Source organism: Neomonachus schauinslandi, chromosome 7 (assembly GCF_002201575.2).
Source record: "Neomonachus schauinslandi chromosome 7, ASM220157v2, whole genome shotgun sequence".
Taxonomy (NCBI): domain Eukaryota; kingdom Metazoa; phylum Chordata; class Mammalia; order Carnivora; family Phocidae; genus Neomonachus; species Neomonachus schauinslandi.
The window spans coordinates 118,209,192-118,230,472 of NC_058409.1; the positions used below are offsets into that span (position 1 = coordinate 118,209,192).

Below are 21,281 nucleotides of genomic sequence, written 5' to 3' on the forward strand. Positions count from 1 at the left end.
TACTCTGTGGTTCATTCATGAAGAAACCAAGACCACTCATGTCCAAGAATGTAGGTCACCTCTTCATTCAGTTTCTGAAATTTAACATTAGGACATAGCTTCTGTCACTGAATAACTTAAGTCCACATTTAATTGCTTTGAAGAGAATTTTAAATCCAAATCCTATGGGTGGGAAGTTAAACAGGGATGTGAAGAACTTCAGTATCTTTTTGATGCTTTCTGTGAAAAGGAGCTGCATTATTCATTTAAAGAAGCTATTTTAGTTTCCTTAATAATTGGGGGGAGAAGGATACAAGTTTTGCCTTGTATTGTGAAAAAGTTCTTTTCAATTTTGAATTTCATTTTAAATTTTGGAAAAGCTTTGCTGGCATAGACAAAACTTGGGGAAGAAAAATTCATCAGTACCAAACTCAGACAAATACAGGTTGACTATAAAAAGTTACAGGATTAAGGCTGTTGAATTTGAAAGTTTTGGTATAATTTTAATTTCTCTCAGTTTGAGGAATTTACAACCCTCATTCATTTTGAGAATTGGCATCTCAGAAGTGGAATTAGACCTTTAGAAATAAAGGAAGTATTAAATAGAATTTTAAAAGCAGTTCTATAAATCCATTCCTGCAACAAAAAGTATTTTAGCTTCTGAGTTGTTAATAGATTTTTTCCCCAATGCTTTTGGCATTATGTTTGCATCCAAAAAGGTTTTGTTTATTTTTCTTCTTTGTTGGTTCATATTTTTTAGTGTACAAAGTAGCATTTTACATGTAGATTGATGAGAACTAGGTTTTATAAAAGGACGTAGGAAAATAGAATGGAAAACATTTCTTCATGAAATTCATTCCTAGGAAGTAGAAGGGGCAGTAGAATGGTCTTAAGTAGAATAAATACAGCTAAGGTATGCCCTACACAGAGTGCAGTAGACTCTGTGTCATTGAAATATTTTCAGCACTGACAATAGGTGAAGGAGTTATAGCCTTGTAATGATAAAAATAACAACAACAGAGGCAACAAGTACTATTTATACCGTGCACTTAAGTGCAAAGTACTTTACGTCATCCATTATAATTATCCATTGAGTTAGGTTTTATTATCCTTATTTTACAGAGGAAAGAAATGAGGATAGGGAAAAATTTTATGATAGCAAAGCTAGTAAAGGGGGAGAGTTAAGATCCAAACACATTTCTTTCTGCTTCCAAAGCTTACATGCTTAAGCAAAAGTAAAGGATACAAGGTGTATTTTAAGGTGCATTTTGTCTTATACTTTGCAATATTAACATTTTATTGTAATTTACTACCTCCTTACTGGCAGGGTCATAGATCTTTAGCAAATTGAATTTTTCAGTTGACTAAGTATAGCTGCAGGACAAAGTGAATGTTTCCATAAAACACAAAATTAGAAGTCTTTCAGTGTATTAACCTCTTAAAACTTATAAGATAGTCCCCTAACAGCTATAAAATGAGAGCCTTCACATTTGGGAAGCTAGAATGGTTTTCCTCCAATTAAAAATGAGGTGGATATGTTATACAATGGTTTGATTCTAAGACATTTTAGGATTCTATGTAATAAATATTGGCAATGATTATCTACTTAAAAAATACAGAGATCCCCCGCCCCATCCATAGTTTCACTTTGCACAGTTTCAGTTCCCAGTGGTCCATTGCGGTCCAGAAGCAGATGACCCACCTTCTGATGGTCAGTAGTAGCCTAACGATACTGATCAAAATGCTTACATCATTCACCTCACTTCATGTTATCATGTAGGCATTTTATCATCGCATATCCTCACAAGAAGAAGGGTGACTATGGTACAGTAAGATATTTTGAGAGAGAGAGAGGCCACATTCACATAACCTTTATTACAGCATATTATTATAGTTCTATTTGATTATTAGTTGTTATTAATCTCTTACTATGCCTAATTTATAAATTAAACTTTATCATAGGTAAGCATGTATAGAAAAAAAAATATGTATAGGGTTTGGTACTGTCCTCAATTTCATGCATCCACTGGGGGTCTTGGAAAATATCCCTCATGGATAAGAGGGCACTTCTGTAGGCACTTCCAGTTTCTGGTCTCGCATCTAAGGAGCCTGGAAGTCACCAAGCCTGTCCTCACAATAAAAAACTGAACAAACTGAAAATCAACAGTGTTTCTTAGAGATTCGTCAGGGAATTGAGGTTGCAAGGAAAACCATTGCCTCCAGAATTGGGACAAACAGGCTGATACAGAGAATCAGAGCATACTGGAGGAGAAATTGCTGTGGGAACCGACACTCGGGTAGGAAACCCTAAACTAACTGATGAATTGCTGGAGGCTCAATGTGGACAAGCTTGAGAGTTAAAAACTTTGAGGTGGCCCCATTTTGGGTGGGTGGGGGCATACTTTCCTGGGTTTTACCTCCAGGATCTCTAGCAGATTCTTGCAATAAAGGTTGGAGAAAAATCTCCTTGTGCTTCTGGCAGGAGGAGGGGGAAGTGGCCATTTTGAAATATACCCAGAGCATCTCATTATCTTCTTAACAAGGCCTGCCTTCAAGAGAAACTTTTTCATCGGAGCCTAACTGACGGGAAAAGGAAATATCCAACTCCAGCTCTCTCTAGCCTTCCAGGTGTGGGAAGGGGAATACCCAGCCCTGCCTGCCTCTCATCTTCCTAAAGGGGGGAGAAACCACAAAACTGAGAAGCACTAGTGAAGGTCACACCAGTGGGGGACAAAGTCTCCCTAGAAGACAGACCTAATCACAAAACTGTGGATGCTTCCCTGTCCTCCCCACCTTCACAATGGCCACCACACAGTAGAGCTCCTATATCATGATAGGGAAATACAACTAAAAGATTTTCCTATCTCAGACCTTATTTAAGAAGAAGTCTTGGGGCACCTGGGTGGCTCAGTCATTAAGCATCTGCCTTCGGCTCAGGTCATGATCCCGGGGTCCTGGGATCGAGCCCTGCATCGGGCTCCCTGTTCCGCGGGAAGCCTGCCTCTCCCTCTCCCATTCCCCCTGCTTGTATTCCCTCTCTCGCTGTGTCTCTCTCTCTCAAATAAATAAATAAAATCTTTAAAAAAAAAAAAAAAAGTCTCTAGGGAAATCCAAACGAGGAGACAAAAAACAAGGACATCACAGAAAAATTGGGCCTCTGACACCGATAGCTACAGCAAACAGTAGTCACAACCTAAACTCCAGCTAGCTAAGCATAAAACCTCACTTTCAGGGCCTATTTACCTCAGTTTCTTTTACCCAGTACATCATGCCTGGCTTTCAACAAACATTTTAAGGCATATTAAAGGCAAACAATACCATTTGAAGAGAAAAACCCACTTTTAATATAAAGACACAGATAGATTAAAAGTAAAGGGGTAGAGAAAGAAATACAACGCTAACACTAATCGCAATAGCCCTGGAGTAGCTGTATTACCATCAGACAAGCAGACTTCAGAACAAGGAAGATTATCAGGAATAGAGATATTCCATGATGATAAAGGGACCAATTCTTTATGAAGACACAATAATCCTGAATGAATGTGCAGTGGCATTTGGTTCTTGTTCCTCATTTTTTCCCCCCATACTCACAGTACTAGCCTCGTCTTGATTTTTAGAGTCACCAGCACTAGCTGCCCCATGCCATCTTTTAGCTGTTTGGACCCCAGCTCTGTGAAGCCCCTTTCCCAAGTACCAGTTCCAGTCACTTCCTTTTGCTCCCTCTTGGACTTACTAAATTGGTGTCACCTCAGTGCTTTCTTGCCTTTTCAGTTCTCCAGTTTCTTATTTAAATTCTCTTTTGTAAAATAACTGATGAAAATGAACTCAAAATGGAGCACAGACCTAAATATAAAATGCAAAACTATAAAACTCCTTGAACATAACTAAGAGAATATCTAGGTAACCTTGGGTTTGGCAATGCCTTTTTAGATACACATCAAAAACACAATCCATGGCAAAAGATCTGTATAAACAGTATATATATACAAAGACAGTATACATATGGCAAATAAGCCAACATCATATGTCTTTAGAGAATTTCAAGTTCAAAGAATGAGATAGAACTATACACTTATTAGAGTGGCTAAAATCCAAAACACTGACAACACCAAAATCTAGAGAGAATGGAAATATGGGAATGTTCCTTCACTGCTGGTAAGAATGCAAAAACGGTAAAACTGCTTCCAAAGACAATTTGGCAGTTTCTAACAAAGCTGAACATGCTCTTACCATATAATCCAGCAACTGAGGTGCTTGGTACTAACCCACTCTGCTGCTTGTAACCCTTCCTGAAAGATTAATAAATTGCCTATTTTTGTTTCCCTATGGAATGTGTAGTAGGCTTGTTCATGCTCTCAGTCTGAGCCATTGTTGAATTTGATATTTGGTTTCCTGTATTTGTCCCAAATATCCAAGTACCACTTTCCTGGTATTGTATGCAGACTTTCACATATGCAGACTTTCACAAAGAAATAAAAGTTTTATTCTTTAAAAGGTCCTACGTGACCACGTAGAGATAAAAACAACACTTCACTTAAATGTGGGAAATGGACAGTCGGCTAGAAGTGCATTCTAGGTGCACGTTGAGTCAAGTTTGTAGCTTACCAAAACAACAAAAATCAGAGGTATTTTGGAATATAGTAAAAAACATGACTGTTAAGTTCACAGATGATAGGGATCTGCTCTGTATGACACAGTGATTATCTTAGTCTCACAATCTAGTTGATGAGACAGGGCTCACCTAGAAATTAGAAGTTGTATGTGGAGCAATGGGTGCTAAATTTAATGGTAAAGGTGGTAATTGCTGTGGGATCCTGCCTGCTGTTGTGGGCTATGGGTTTGTGCGTCCAACCCCACAGGACCCCTTTCTATTTCTTGGCCTTATTTCTGCATATATTTATAGTGGTGTATTGTAAAGGAGGGCTAGAACTCTAGGCATTTGACACTCTCCTTCTTGACTCACAGGTCGAAGGATATTTGGCTGTGGATGGGCCAAAATGGGATGTAGAGACATTTCCTACATGAAATCAAGGGCTTTGAAGGAACGATGGAATTGGATATCTCTTGGCTTGATTTCTTTAATTCCTGTTCATATATATTATGAAATTATGACCATATGACCATAACATATGTTAAGTATATATATTTAACGACATAAAACATTAATAATGTTTTTGCAGGTCATTAAATATTCCCCCCAAAAAGGCTATTTCAATAGTTATACTCCAATTTTATTAACAAATCTCTGTTGTTGGACTTGTATGTTGTTTTCCATCTTTCCCTATTACTGACAGTGCTTTAGTGAGTGTTCTTGTTTCTGTGCACATCTGATTATTTTCTTTGACAAAATTTCTTTTTTTTTAAAGATTTTATTTATTTATTTGACAGAGAGAGCGAGAGAGGGAACACAAGCAGGGGGAGTGGGAGAGGGAGAAGCAGGCCTCCCGCTGAGCAGGGAGCCCGATGCGGGGCTCCATCCCAGGACCCTGGGATCATGACCTGAGCCGAAGGCAGACGCTTAACGACTGAGCCACCCAGGCGCCCCTGACAAAATTTCTAGAAGTGAATTTTTTTGTGTGCGTGCATAAACATTTTACAAACTTTAGATAAATATTGCTAAATTATTCTCTAGGAAGGTAATTTCAATTATCCCATAGTGATATATAAAAGTATCACTTTTGAACCATTCTTGACAACATGGATAATTATACTTAAAATTGTTTTGATGATTTGCTATGTAAAAAATGCTGCCCTATGGTTTTAATTTATAGATCTTTGATGACAAGGGAAATTGAATATTTATTGGCTATTTATTTTTCTTTTGTGATTTTATGTGTTGTTGGTATGACTGTTGTTCTTTTTAAAGGGAATGTCTCTAGTATTTCATTCCCAGGTTCTAGAATCTCCCACTCAGATGAAGAATTGTATGAGTGAGAAGAGGAAGTGCAGGATTGTAGTTGATGTGTGATCTGAAGCTAGGCTCTGTGGTTTGAACCCAGCTTCCTGGGGCTATCTTCCTAGCCGCTCCACCCTGGGAAAGAACTTGGATTGGCTCTAGCTAGTAAACTAGAAAAGGAAGAGCATCTTTTTTTTTTTTTTTAAGTCATTTTATTTATTTTTTTCATCATGATACATGTACTACTTCGTCCCCATCACCTTTTTCCCCCATCCCCCAACCCACATCCCCTCTGGTAACCAGCAGTGTGTTCTCTGTAGTTAAGTGTTTCTTGGTTTGTCTCTCTCTTTCTCTCTTTTTTCCCCTTTTTTCGTTTGTTTTGTTTCTTTTTATTTAAATATATATAATGTATTACTTGTTTCAGGGGTATAGATCTGTGATTCATCCGTCTTACACAATTCACAGCGCTCACCATGGTACATACCCTCCCCAGTGTCCCATTACCCAGCCACTCCATCCCTCCCACCCCCCTCCACTCCAGCAACCCTCAGTTTGTTTCCTGAGATTAAGAGTCTCTTATGGTTTGTCTCCTTCTCTGGTTTTGTCTAGTTTCATTTTTCCCAAAAGGAACAGCATCTTGAACCCATAGCAGTAACTTAGTTATGGAAGTAAAGATGGATAAGGCTCTCAGAGAGATGTAACCGTGACTGGCAACTATACCCACAGAACGAACCCATTCCTAAAATAAGGTGTGAGTCAAGTGCTTTGTTGATTCACTGTTTTGAGACAGCTCTCTAAAACTTACGGTCATGATTTCCCACAAAATCATCTCACTGCAAATGACATAGATTCTGTTGAGAAAGGGAAGGCAAGAAAAGGCCAGAGGGAATTTCTAACATAATATAATGATTTTGGAATCTTTACCTATGATATTCTCTCTGAAAGGTTATTGAGTAGTAAGGCACAGTATGACTGATATAAATCGAGGGGATACTCTCTCACAAAACTGTCTTATTGCAAAAAAGGACAAAGACTCCTTTTACTCATTTTACTTTCTCCTTTAGTTTACCTAACAACTTTTGACCTACTTATTGATTTATTCCATGTTGGTGTTAAGAATTTAGCTTGTGATTTTAAAGTCACTCCTATTAAAATAATAGTGGCTTTCCTCACTCCTTCCAGAGACCTTGTCAAAAAATGTTATTTTTTCCACTTCAAATATAGATCTCGTCTACAAATACTGAAGTGATAATTAGGGCTTATGCAAGATTGTTTCATTTTAAAAATTGGCTGCTTTTTTTTTTTTTTAAGGAGTTACTCTCCCAAGTCTTTCTTGTTCAAGAGTATAGCTTAAAAAAGAAGGCATTTTAAAGTCATGGCTTACATAAATGATTTAAGTAAGAAATGTGTGAGAGGAAAAGTGATAAGCATTACTCATTGACCCCTTTTGTGTTACTGGTTATATTTCTTATAAACACATTTCAGCATGTATCATTATTGTAGTTTTAGCACATAGCATATGGCAGCTTTCTAAAATTAGAATATATTCAGATTTCCCAGTGTCCTTTTACTAGGCCCCTAGAAAATCCAGGTGCACAACCAAAAATTAATAAAAGTGAGAGGATGTAATTGCCAAGTTGTTAAAAATTTCTTTTCTGGAGAGAAGCCTCAATAGTCAAAAGAAACTGCTCTAGCAGCATATTAGTTAAGATGAACTCTCTTGTGAGTTTTTTGAAGTATGAAGGAAATCACATTTCTTTTTTGTTCAGGATAGCTGTTGCCATTTCTGATAGCTTTTCCAAAATTAGGTTCCTCATTTCATAAAATGAAATTTTCAGACTTCTTTCTGCTGCTCCCATTCCTGCATGCCCTAAATCTCTTCACATTCCCCCAGATCACATTCTTTCCTGAGTCCAGGACTTTGCCCTCCCCACCCTTCTTTTTGTGGTTCATTTCTGCATTCTGAGTGGAGCTTTCCCTCTATGATAGCATTTATCACCACTTGTACTGTGATTCGCTGTTTACCTATCTCCTCCATTTGACCAGGAGCACCTTTGGGACCTTGTCCTACTCATCTTTGTATCCCCAGCATCTGACCTGATGCCTGGCACATAATAGATGCTCATTAAATGATGTTTGAGTCACTGAGCCAGCAATTTTAAAATATAAGCAATACTTTGCAGGCTTAGAAGTGTTCTGCTCGTTCCACTTGATTGGCATCATTATCCTGCTGTGGTGTAAGGAAGCAAAAATGCCTTATCCTCAGTGGTTCTTCCTGACAGCTTTATATTTGAGGCCTTTGTCAGGCCCTGAACTGAGAGACCTGATAATCTGCTACCAGGTGTTCTGTAATTCCTTTCCTTATTACTGTGACTAGCTTCCTCCGACTTCCCTGGGGTCATTTTATCTCAAGATGTGCCTTTTAATGCTGGCCGGAATAGATAGTGCGCCTCATTCAATAGGCTTTTATTACGCAGTTAAAGTAGAACAAACCATATGGTAGTTAACTAGATATGTAGCAGGTAATCAGCTGGTGGCAAATAAACTGGCCTTGTAAATGCAACTGACTGTTTACTCAGGTGAGAGTTGGCCTAGCAAACATGTAAGTCCAGAGGAGTATGGAAGGTAACTAAGTGGCATGGAATTAAAATCATGTGTTGCATTTAACAAAGTACACCCAGTAAGAGGGGAATGATTTAGTGTTCAACAACCTAGAGTAATTAAAAAGATACATTAATTTGCATACTTTAAGGTCTTTTTATAGCACATCCGAGAACTAATGTAGACTTACAGCATGTAAGGACTGGAAAGAATATAAGGCATCATTTAAAACTCAACTTCCACATTTTAGAGATGAAATGACTTTAAGTGGTTCACATAAGAACACAGTGCTAGATGACATTAGGGTTAAAACCAGAATCTACATCTTCTGACCCCAGACCCAGTACTCTATATCATACTCTTTTGTCTCCTTATTTTTTAAGTATAGGAGAAGTGGATAAAATACATGGCATTAGAATCGTATGGACAAAAGTATTGGCATCAACAAATTACTGTTTACCATCAACCATAGCTGCTTGTCTTTAATGGAGGGAAATTCTGTCTAAAAGATCAGGGTGCTTCTTTTAATTATCATTCTTAACTTTTCAAATGTGGTGTTGAGTTTCAGGGATGAGCTGTATATGCCAAAAAGACATTTTAGATTTGGGAGTTCATCAGCTTCTTTCACCGTAGGTTTTTCAGTCATTGCTGTGAACGATGACCTCAGAGGCAGGACTGGCTCTGCTTTCCTAGTGATAACTAGAGGCTGAAATTCTTTGTGGGAAAAAAAAGGAACCAAGTGATGCCAGCCATAAAACCGATTGTGTGTACCTGCTGTTTGTAGGGAGGGAATGGGCATTTGCTTGTTCTTACTGCTAACATCACAGCTGAGAAGGTGATGAGTATGTGAATTTCTTTAGGACTTAAAGATCTAGTTTTGGGAAATGTACACTGAGGGGTGGGAAAGGTATGTTGTCTTGAAGTTTATTTTTACATCTTATGTCTACCTTTTTTTTTTAAAGATTTTATTTATTAGACAGAGGGAGAGGGCGAGAGCAAGGGAGAGAACAAGCAAGGCGAGCAACAGAGGGAGAGAGAGAGAAGCAGACTCTCCGCCGAGCAAGGAGCCTGATGTGGGGCTTGATCCCAGGACTCTGGGATCATGACCTGAGCTGAAGGCAGACACTTAACCAACTGAGCCACCCAGGAGCCCCTTATACTAAATCAGGGAAAAAGAAACATGGCATTTTAATGTTCTTCATGAAATAAGATAGGATGAAATGAAATGAATAGGATGCCTTTGCTTACTGCTTTATAGAATGAAAACATATAGAGAACATTGAAAAGGTGAAATGAAAAAAGAAAGCTCTTGTTCTTTGCCACATGGTGAAGGATTTTAAATTTAAGAATTATCGAGTCTCACAAGGTGAATACTAGTTCCAATCTCTGTTAGATTAAGCAACCGTGAACTGTGTTCCGGAAATGCTAGAGTTTAACCCAGTTCTACTTTGCAGTTTATGTGTTAAATACTGGGTTTTTACATTGTAAAAAGCTCCAAGGATGATTAACAACCCCAAATGGAAGGAAACAGTCTTAAAAGAGTAACCTTTCAAAGTTTCAGTTGGCATCACTAATAGGCAGTTTTTTGGTGACTGTAAAAGCTGAACACAGACTTTCTCTTCCTGTTTCTCTATAACTCTCTTCACTGAAAAATGTTCCCAGTTTAATTCTTTTAATTATATCATGTCTCCCTGTTTTCCTTGGGGTATGTGATAATGGTGTAATTTTTTTCCCTAGTATTGTAGATAAGACTGGTGCTTTGAATGAACGTGTTAGAAGTGTTTTAATTCCTTTGGGTAGATGTACTCCTTTTAATTACTTCTCTGGATTTGCTACAGCCCTAATAAAATTTCCTTTTAGACGAAGATATCACAAATAAAATTTGGATATTTATAATACTGCCTAAATGTTATTAAATCACATATTTAGCAAAGATTGGCATTTTTGGTCAAATTTTAAAAAAATGCTAGCAAAAAAACCATCATGGACTAGACTGTTTGGATATAAGAGTACATGGAAATGAAAATAATACTTATAAACTGCTTTTAAATTTGTTTTTATTATTTTTAAAGATTTATTTATTTTGGAGAGAGAGAGCACGAGCAGGAGGGGCAGAGGGAGAGGGAGAGAGAATCTCAAGCAAACTCTGCACTGAGCATGGGGCCCAACATGGGGCCTGATCCCACAGCCCTGAGTTCATGACCTGGGCCCAAACCAAGAATCAGACACTTAACCGATTGCACCATGCAGGTGCCCTGCTTTCCAATTTGTTTTTAAAATACAGTCTCTCCAGGGAGGCCTGGGTGGCTCAGTTGGTTGGGCCACTGCCTTTGGCTCAGGTCATGATCCTGGAATCCCAGGATCGAGTCCCGTATCAGGCTCCCTGCTTGGTGGGGAGTCTGCTTCTCCCTCTGACCCTATCCCTCTCATGTTCTCTCTCTCTCTCTCATTCTCTATCTCTCAAAAAAAAAAAAAAAATACAGTCCATTACAAAAACTTTTGGGGTAGTCCATGAAGTAAGTAATATTCCTACTTTTTTTTTTTTAATCAATATGGCCTATTAATTTTGTGGCTAATCATAGTTTTAGTAAATTAAGCTATTTTTAGGTAAAGCTTTTCTTTTAATGAGTTCAAACTGCTTCATCCGTTTTCCTTCTCATCCCATGTTTCAGATGAGACATTGTAGAGAGGAAGGATTGTTTTTATTTTGTAATGAGGGACATGAGGTTTAAGGTGTTTATCCTGAACTCTGAGGCTGGACAGCAAATGGAGAAAGGAAAATTTTTCTGGCATTTTTTTGGGTGTTTCTGTCACATGTATTCTTTGTGCTGGTGCTTAGGTAAACCCTTTTATATTTCCACTTCAAAAAAATTATTAGGCCAGGTATTATTTTACAATATTTGTTCCCTGCTGAATTTCATTCAGTTAATATTGGCCCATTTTATTTTCTTAACCAGTAGAGACCAGATGGTAGTATTTTTTTTTTTTTTAAGATTTTATTTATTTGTCAGAGAGAGAGAGCATAAGCTGGGGGAGCACCAGAGGGAGAGAGAGAAGCAGGCTCTCCACTGAGCAGGGAGCCTGATGTGGGGCTTGATCCCAGGACCCTGGGGTCATGACCTGAGCCGAAGGCAGACACTTACCCGACTGAGACACCCAGGGGTCCCCAGATGGTAGTATTTCTATCTTAATAGTGTCAGCTCTTTTTTTTCTGGCCTTGTATCGTTCTCCAGTTTAATAAATGCACTGTTTAATTTTTACCCATTTTGTTCCAGAGATGATCTAAAGTAGCTTACAAGACACAGAATATATACAAAACAACATCATTTAAAAGTAGGGCTATACGAAGAAAGAAAAGCAATAGTAGGGCTTTAAAATGGAGCTGGAATTAGACTGAAAAATCATACTGTCATGGCAAACATGAGTGAGTACAAGATGTCAAGTAAAAATGAAAGTACTCACATAGTTGATAGTACATATCATATAAAGGAAACTAATGATCAGATCAAGTGAAGTACAATTATTCTTGCTATTAAAACTAGACAGAATTTTATCTTGGCACCCTGTTATAATTGCATGAAAGAACTCATTTGATTGTAAGAAGGAGAAACTGACTCTTTATAATAATGGTATAAAGATACTGGTTTTCTCCAGGGGCAGACTCTTCTTGGAACATTAAAAGGATGTTTGGACTCCTGGAATATTGTTTTTGTCACTTGAACTTTTGCTAAATACTTGGGAGGTCATGAGCCTGAGATTGTCTTCTCTGACAGAGATGGAAATATATCTGTTCATAATTGCCCATTGCACGCAGACCCTTTCCTCTGAACCACAGTGGACTCAGAATGTGTTCCCTGTCTTCATTTAAGGCCTTGATAAAGATGTTGAACAGGATAGGACCAAAGACCTTCCCCACTAGAGTGGGCTTCTCTTCTAATCTGGGGTCCAGCTGAGGCTGGAGAGTAGGGGGGGTGTTTATGGACCAAACTTCGAAATCTCATGAAGGATTTTATAGATCAGGAAACTCCTTTGTGTGTAGCTTTCATCGGATTTGTAAAGAACTACACATTTCCCCCCAAAGGTTAAAAAGCACAGTATTGGAGACTTCTAAGGATTGTCAAGCCATCAAGTACTTCTGTGATTCTTCAAGTACTTATCTACCTGTCTGCTACCTATCATAGCAGACTCCCTGTCTGTTTTCTTCATTGCTATATCTAGTAGGTGCTTAATTTGTATTTGTTGATTTTAAGTGAATGTATCCAAGGCACATTTCCCTGCTAAGTCTGTACAGCTCTTCCATGAGGAACTTGGTCAGGTTTTTTGTGAAATCACATACTGCTTTTCTCCGGGCCTGCCAGTGTGCTAGCCTGATCTGCAGATCAGTGCAGTCCATGCTGCATGGTGTGGTCTGGGGGAAACTTGTACTGGTGCCTCACAATATTCTTTTCTCTGTTTCATGACCTTACAAACTATCTGTTTAATAATCCATTTTAGAATACTGTTGTGAACCGAGCCCCTATTTTGAAAAGGAGTCTATTTCCCTCTCTCCATCTGCCGACATCGCTACCATTTTTCACTTGATTATAATTCTGTGACCATATTATCAGGCTCTTTAGGAATCCTCGGATATCAGGGGCGCCTGGGTGGCTCAGTCGGTTAAGTGTAAGCCTTAGGCTCAGGTCATGATCCCAGGGTCCTGGGATCTAGCCCCACATCGGGTTCCCTGCTCAACAGAGAGCTTGCTTCTCCCTCTGCCGCTCCCCCTGCTTGTCCTCTCTATCTCTCCGTCAAATAAATAAATAAAATCTTTAAGAAGAAAAAAAAAAGAATCCTGGTATATCATTTTGTCTATGGCCTAGTATTAGAGAATCTCTCTCTTCTTGGAATTCAGTTTCTCCTTAACCATATTAGTACTGCCCTTTCCTTCTTGCTGATGGGGAAGTCAGGAGCAAGATGGAGTCGAACTGCTGTACTTGTTTCTGTCATCTGTGTCAAGCAGTGCTGATTACCATTTCCGAATTCTCCATCAGCAACAGCAAAATCACCCCAGAAACCACTCTTTCACCATCTGTAGCATTTTGTATATGACTCCTCTCATTCCAATTTTGTGCCTTTTGGCACACCTCTGAAGGTTTCATGTGACTCTCATTTTGTCCTAGATCATACTTGTCTGTCTTCTGTGTGAGCCCTTGTGAGATACACAGAACCACATAGTTACCCATGTTATCACCTCTTACACTTTTCTTTATGTGCTCTTCTGTTCATTGTCAAGGTGGTCTGTTCTCCTATTGTCAGAATGGGGGTTTTGAAAGTCTCTTAAGTTTGTCATTTAGAGTTTCTGACCACTTGATCCTGCTTCTTTTTTTCTCAACTTTTTGAAATCTGCTCTTCAAAGACCAGGATACATTTCTTTGTATGTCCAGGATTCAGTTCCTGGTCTAGTACAAATTCTAATTTTATATTGTCACTTTCTCTCAGGGTTTCCATCATTTCTACTTTACCAAGTTTATCCTTATTGGTTAGAGGTCCAGAATCATGATTTCTCTCACGTTTTCCTTCTGAAATATAGAACTTGTCAGAAGGCAATATAGAATTTATCAGAGGAATATGATGAACAGAAGATATTCAGATAATTAGTGCCTCTCATGATATGACTATCTTATTTCTCAGAAATGTTGACATTCTATTAAAAGTATGTCCTCTACATCTTTAGTTTGGTGAGCACTCATTATATGGCCATTAGTGTGATGTTCTTCCTCCTTTTGAACTCACGTTAGATATACTTCACCACATTTCATCACTAGGTCTGTGGCTTCCCGGGCACGTGCATATTTTTCTTGAGATAGCATGTTCTTCTGTCAGCTTGTTTTCACTGAACATTGTAGAATATCTCAGGTTTCAGTAATGACTGTGCAATCATATTTACCCCTGTTGTTAAGGTTCCAAATTCTTTAATAGCCACTCATCTTTTCAGTCTTTGCACTTTTATGTATAGACATCTAAGACCATATATAATTTGTTCCAGGCCCTTTTAGCTTCCATGCCATTGTATCTTTTATTTTTGTACTAATCATATCATCCTTAGCATGAAGCTTAGTACAATATGCACCTTCTTGCTCCTTTGGAAATTTTTCCCCCCCTTTTTTGGATTCTCAGGAAGGATACCCTGCATGCTGACCTCCCTTTTGCTCCACATTTTCTCTTCATCTTACCATCTTACCATCCAGAGCACCTCTGCATCTAATTTGTAATGTTTTCTGTTATTGCTCATGCTTCCCTCTTCCATTTTTCTGGTCTTCCACAGCTTTTCCTAATTTGGGGTCAGTGTTTTTCATGATTCCAGACATTATTGCTTGTTGTTGTTTTTTTTATTTTTTGGCAAAAGAATTACATTCATCCTAACCTGTTTTGAACGTTAAAATGACTCAGGAAAGAACTCTGCTGTGTGATTCCTCCCCTTGCTCCCAAAACAGGCCTCACCTTGTGTCACAGTGAGGTTGGCAGGGTTGGGCCCATTTTTTTGTGGCGATCACGGATTCAGGTTGTCACTAAAACAAAATTAAAAAAATAAGAAAGTTATTGCCTTGCAGCTCCTCTGTTCCCTTACCTGAGATATAAATACTGTTTGCCAAGTAAAAACAAAAGCATTGTCGCCCAAGGATTAATTCTTATCCTTCTCTGAGCTTTAAAATAAAACTTTTCGGAATGATAAACTTTTTAAAAAGGGTACAGGGCAGAGAAAGCCTTTTTAAAACAAAGTTCAAATCAATAATAATTAACATTTCCTAGCCTCTATTTTCCTGCTAATGACTGAAGACAAGTACTAATTAGAGATGCCTCAAGTGTCTGGGTTTCTAGATGAACCAGATGGTGCTGCATAGCAACTGTGCCTGGTGCCCCGGGAAGACTCTGGGTTGTTCTTAGCTACCTGTCCTCCATCTTGTTCTTGTCTGAGGACATTTAAATCTGCTCACTGCTTTGCACTGAGACTGTTTCTTTGTAAAGAAACAGTTACTTTGTAACAGTAAGGCCGCTGTTAGAGGCCTTAGTGGGGGAGATACAGATTGCAGTGATGGGGAATCCCTTGCCTCCCTCTAACTCATTCTCAGATGAATGCAGGTATGCATCTCTACCCACTATTTCCCACTTCTGATTTCAGGAGGCACATTTCTGCCATGGTTAGTGAGTGCTCTTGTGAGCTTTTATTTTTACTTTTTTCTTAACAAGCTCATTTTACTATTTTTTCTTTTCAGATTTCCTTTAGCTCTTACGTTATCGCCTGATCTCACTAGACAGTTCCCGCCCCCCCACGTTGGTTCCTCCTTACTGTTCTTTCTCCAAATCACACAAGACCAGCAGAGAAGGCTTCAGTCCCTTCAGTAGCTTGCATTAAGATAGTTCTGCCTCTCCGGTTTTTTTAAACCCTTTTCACAGATTGTCTGAAAACATATGTTTTCTTCTTTCGGTTTGTATTTCAAATATTTTCTTCCTTTGCTGTTAACTCTGCTAACCGACTCTGAGAAAGCTTTGATTTTTGTATAGAAGTTTTCAATACTGTTGAGTGTTGATGTTTGGACAAATGCTGCACATGAGTTTCCCACAATAAGAAAATCACTTCTATCAGGATGACAAAGCACAGAACTGATTACATTTAACCAGATTCTTGCTTGCCGTCAGAGTTCTTTTGTCAGGACACATTCTGTCACCCTATTTGTGGTGAAATCATGATGTCATTGCCCTCGATAAAGAAACTTTGTCTTAATTTGGTGTTTTGGGGCAAAACTTTATTTTTTTGGAATCAGAAGATAATAGTGATTGGTTACCATCAGCATTTCTGGTTTAAGTGAGAAGTATTACTATTTTTTTTTCTTTTCAATTACTTTTCTTGTCCTTGCTGAAGGGCAAAGGCAAGGAGACTGATTAGGAAGCTGCTGTAGTAATTCAAGCAAGAGATATGAGGGCCTGGACTTTTGGAACAGCATCAGGAGAATAATTCGTATTATCTTTAAAAAGCGTAGGCAAAAGAGTTTCCTTAATTCATTTCATAATGTCGTAAGCGCTGTTAGAGTTTACAAACCACAGTTTTTCTTTGAGTTCCTGTTTGCTTTTTAACATGTCCTTTGGTACATGTCTAACTAATTAAGGAATTTATGACATCCTCCACTTAATGTATTCCCCAGTTTGGGAACCTCCTTACTTCGCGTCTGCTGCATCTTAAAAAAAAAAAAAATTCTGTAGGTTTTTCACCCCTTTATTATAGAAGTGAAATGAAAGAAAAATAACTTGTACTGTTACCCAGAGGCAATAATTATTAGCATTTCCTTGTATTTCCTTTCAGGTTTTTTGTAGGTGTAGAGATAATTGTGCCAAAGAACATATCTGTAAATATTTATTTGTACAAAAATCTTTCATTTTTATGAAACATTAAATTATGATGTGTCATAAGTATGGAAACTAAAGTATTGATCCATCATGTGGATGTACCATATATATTTTACCATTAGCCTATTGTGGACGACTTAGGTTGTTTCCAACTCATTTTACCAAATGCTGTGGCCAATATTTTCATGAATAATAAGTCTTCATATAAATCCTCAGAATAATGGGTTAATGTATAAACAAGTTTTTGAAGTCCAGAGCCTCTTTGAAGGCTTGAATTAAATACATATAAAAATATGAATGAACTCTGATGGCTAAAATTCCAGCTATTTGAAGAAGTAGTGATAATGCCTAGCTGCTCTGCATTTCCTATATCCACCTCCTCTTTCCCTGGTTACCACCCTGAGTTGGAAATACCAGAGCATAGCGAGGCCTTAGGGGGGTAGATACAGATTACAGTGATGGGGAATCCCTTGCCTCCCTCTAACTCATTCTCAGATGAATGCAGGTATGCATCTCTACCCACTATTTCAGCTTGGATCCCCACATGTTTACTGACTCTTACTTGGAAATTTTGTTTGATTTTGGTTAAGATCCTTCTAATTATCGGGGTGCCTGGGTGGCTCAGTCGTTAAGCGTCTGCCTTCGGCTCAGGTCATGGTCCCAGGGTCCTGGGATCGAGCCCCGCATCGGGCTCCCTGCTCCTCGGGAAGCCTGCTTCTCCCTCTCCCACTCCCCCTGCTTGTGTTCCCTCTCTCACTGTGTCTCTCTCTGTCAAATAAATAAAATCTTTAAAAAAATAAAAAGAACCCTCTAATTATCATTGAAGATAGCTTTTATCTACCACATTCTTTTTTTTTTTTTTTTCCAGCTATGTGGGAACAGTGCAAAATAACTAAAATGACTCTTGTAACCCCTGGTATTCTTTCATTGGAGGAGGAGTATGGTATGGGCATACAGGGTAAAATAGCATAAAAAGTGCAACTTGACCTCGAAACTTCTGGAGAGTTCAGTTATTAGTTTAGTAGGCATGTGCAACTCACCTTGCACAGGTTAGTTCATTTAAGCAAATAGTTCTTTGCTTTGGGTATGGTATATATTGAACTGAGCACCCACCAGTCTTCAAGATAATAGTTTTTCTTGGTACCAGAAAGATAATTCTTTGACCCCAACAGCATTAACCTTAGTTTTTCTTGATCATTGTTATTCTGAGGTTCTTTTTATATTGATATAAAAATGCTATGTTGTCTTTTTTTAATGAATTACAAAATAGCAGACTAACTTGGAGCATTTCATACTGCTGTAAAATGCCCTTTTGCTCTGTGAATGACTTTAATTCTAATTACATTGAGTATTCTAGTTATTAGTTGATATTGCCTTTTTGAATTTCCATATTGAAATTAAGATCTGTCTTTAAGTAAAATTATTTCAGCAACTGCAGTTCTGTCACAATCCTAGGAAGCTAATAACAGAAATAATTAATAACTGTTACAAATAGCATTTGTATCTATATTTAAAAAGCTCTTCAATTGACCAAGCAAGATGTTGTTACAGATTTTTGTCTTTGATATGATAAATCTCCCATTAATTTTGAAAATCAGGGCTTAAGGGATGTGCTTTCAAATTTTGAGCTGCAATTTGTGAAAGTTCAAGCAGCTGTACTGAGAAACCATTTGACAGATTTGTAACTGAGACTCTTTTAGGCAAAGACTAAGTTTTGGAGCTTTATATTCTGTATTTTATGAAGAAATTTGAATTTCTTTTTTTGTGGGTCTAAAAGTATGTGTGTGTAATATATTTTGTCTCTCTTTGATATATATACGTGTATGTGTGTGGGTATATGTATTATTTTTTTTAAGATCCATTTATTTATTTGAGAGAGGGAGGGGGAGAGAGAAGAGAGAGAATCCCAGACTCCCTGCTGAATGTGGAGCCAGACTCTGGGCTCGATCTCACAACCTGGAGATCACAACCTGAGCCGAAATAAAGAGTTGGATGCTAAACCAGCTGAGCCACCCAGGCACCCTTATATGTATTTTTTTACACTGTGTATATAATCTAAATTGGAGGTAACAATGCATATACTTCACTTTTTTAAAAATAAAAAATGTTCAGTTTAAGCTCTACTTAAATTTTTTTTTCTTTTTGCCTAGGTTGAAGAAATTGTGGATATTGGATCATTTGCCCCAGAAGATATCCATATTCCTAAGATTTATGTACATCGCCTTATAAAGGGAGAAAAATATGAGAAAAGAATTGAGGTAATTGACTTAGCTTCTTTGTTAGTATTTATAAACCTGATTATCAGAGATATGTGCCCCTGGGGCTATTCCAGATGATAAGGAATTAGAGCTGAATGGAAAGTTTGCTTTGGATCTTAGTAGGAGCTTCTCATGTGTCCATCCTAAGGGGACATGATCGTCTGTGTTATTGTCTAGTCCAACAGTGACTTGTGTTTACCAAGTGTATATCACCAAGTTATGTGATTCTCTGAGCTGTGTCTTCAGGCTTCTGTAACAATCCTAATTTATAATGCATAGTTTTGACTGGCTGTCCTAGGGTAGAGAAGGTTTTAGCCCTGTTGGACTTAGTGTTTGATTATTCAGAAGTGTCTTTCTTGAAGTTGCTTTGCACTTTATAAAGTCCAGAATGTCATTCCCATTAGCACCAGGCTCTGGGCAGCTAGTAGATATGAGATCATGGCAAGGAGTAGGTACCAGGAGCAGTGGAAGTATTCTAAGGCTACTGAGAGCATACAGAATGTTCAGCTGGGCCAGAATTGATATCAAAATTCACAGCTGTGTAGGGAGCAGCAACAGAATAGACATCCAGTAGGAGATACTGGGCAATCAGAGATACCATCAGCCGTGTGTCAAACAGAGAGATTTTGCAATCTAATACTAATGTTAGGGGGCTAGGGAGAAAGGATGTGGGGCATTTGCAAATAGAAATCAGAGTCTATGTCAGGAGATTTAGTAATGGAAATAGTTTCCTGGCTGGTTTCTGGATATTTTTATGATTCCCGTGATGCACTTGTAGCAAAACCAGTCCAGACTCTGCAGGTGGAAATGTGCAATTCGCAGTAGCAACACCTGGTAAAAGCATTCTGACAGCCCTGCAAAAACAGAGTCCCAGGGTCTGTTCCTTTTCTTGGGTCTGGTTCAGTCCTTGAGCACCTGAGAATTCAATTGCAGAAGTCTTTTTTTTTTTTAAGATTTTATTTATTTATTTGAGAGAGCGAGAATGAGAGAGAGTACATGAGAGGGGGGAGGGTCAGAGGGAGAAGCAGGCTCCTCGCTGAGCCAGGAGCCCGATGTGGGACTCGATCCCGGGACTCCAGGATCATGACCTGAGCCGAAGGCAGTTGCTTAACCAACTGAGCCACCCAGGCGCCCTCAATTGCAGAAGTCTTAATAAGAGTAATAGTAGTAGCAGTCAGTGTGACAGTAACAGAGGGATTATTTGCTTCAAAAAACAGAACAAGTATATCTTCTTCTTCAAACAAATCTGACCTCTTTCACTTTCTAAAAAATTATTTCTGTCATCAAATACCACCGATGTTATTCTTTAAAAAAGAACTCTTGTATTATAGATTTGCCTCATAGTAGTAATGGGAGAGACTTAACATTTTTTTCTGGTGAAATTTTATATTTCAGCAGTAATAAAATTCAAGGTATACTTCAACCATGAATAATTTATTTCTGTTTATTTTAAAGCGTTTATCGGTCCGAAAAGAGGAAGATGTAAAAACCAAATCCAGTAAACCTGGAGATAATGTAAGGGAACGTATCATCAAGCGGGCAGCTCTTGAATTTGAGGATGGCATGTATGGTATCCTTTATCTTTCTGGGGCTGGGCAGAGACATAGTCCTCCCTTTTTCTATATTCATCAGGCTGCTAGGCCTCCTGCATAGTGATTCTTTTCCAGTTCACTTTAACTTTTAAAGCAATGGATCAGTTTTTTAAAAATGTGGCATATAACCTAAAGATATCGAGGTATATGAAATTGGAATTATAATCTGTTTGCCTTCTTGAAACAAAATGGCAACCAAAATTTGCTTAGCTATTTTCTGTTATACAATGGATTTCTAATATACAGTTTGGCATTTTGCTAAAGGTTATTGGGAAAAGAGATTACCCAAGATGAGGGTTTCAAATCTCAGAAGTACTAGTTATAACAGTGCTATTTACTTTCTCTATGTTCTGACATTTGCATACTCATTGAAACATAAGATCCAACTTCTTAACAACCCCTCTTGCCTTTGACAAGGATCCCATGAGTGTACCCTTTTATGTCTAATGCTTTGTAAGGGTATTCAATGAATGATTCAAATTTTGCTTTAGATACTTTGTCAAAAAAAAAAAAGGTAGATTGAGATAATTTAGTACCATTACTATTCAGTTTTCGAATGTGTTTAACAGTGAG

General features: G+C 38.2%; 1 protein-coding gene across 4 annotated transcripts in view; it reads left to right on the forward strand.

Annotated features, from left to right (window-relative positions):
- Window positions 1-21,281, forward strand: part of OXCT1 (3-oxoacid CoA-transferase 1) — a 123,346-nt gene that overhangs the window by 39,222 nt on the left and 62,843 nt on the right. For all 4 annotated transcript variants that reach the window (XM_021700566.1, XM_021700574.1, XM_044917163.1 and 1 more), the window contains exons 8-9: window positions 19,009-19,116; window positions 20,572-20,686. In XM_021700566.1, coding sequence (XP_021556241.1) covers window positions 19,009-19,116; window positions 20,572-20,686 — 223 coding nt within the window. The remainder of the gene's footprint in view (window positions 1-19,008; window positions 19,117-20,571; window positions 20,687-21,281) is intronic.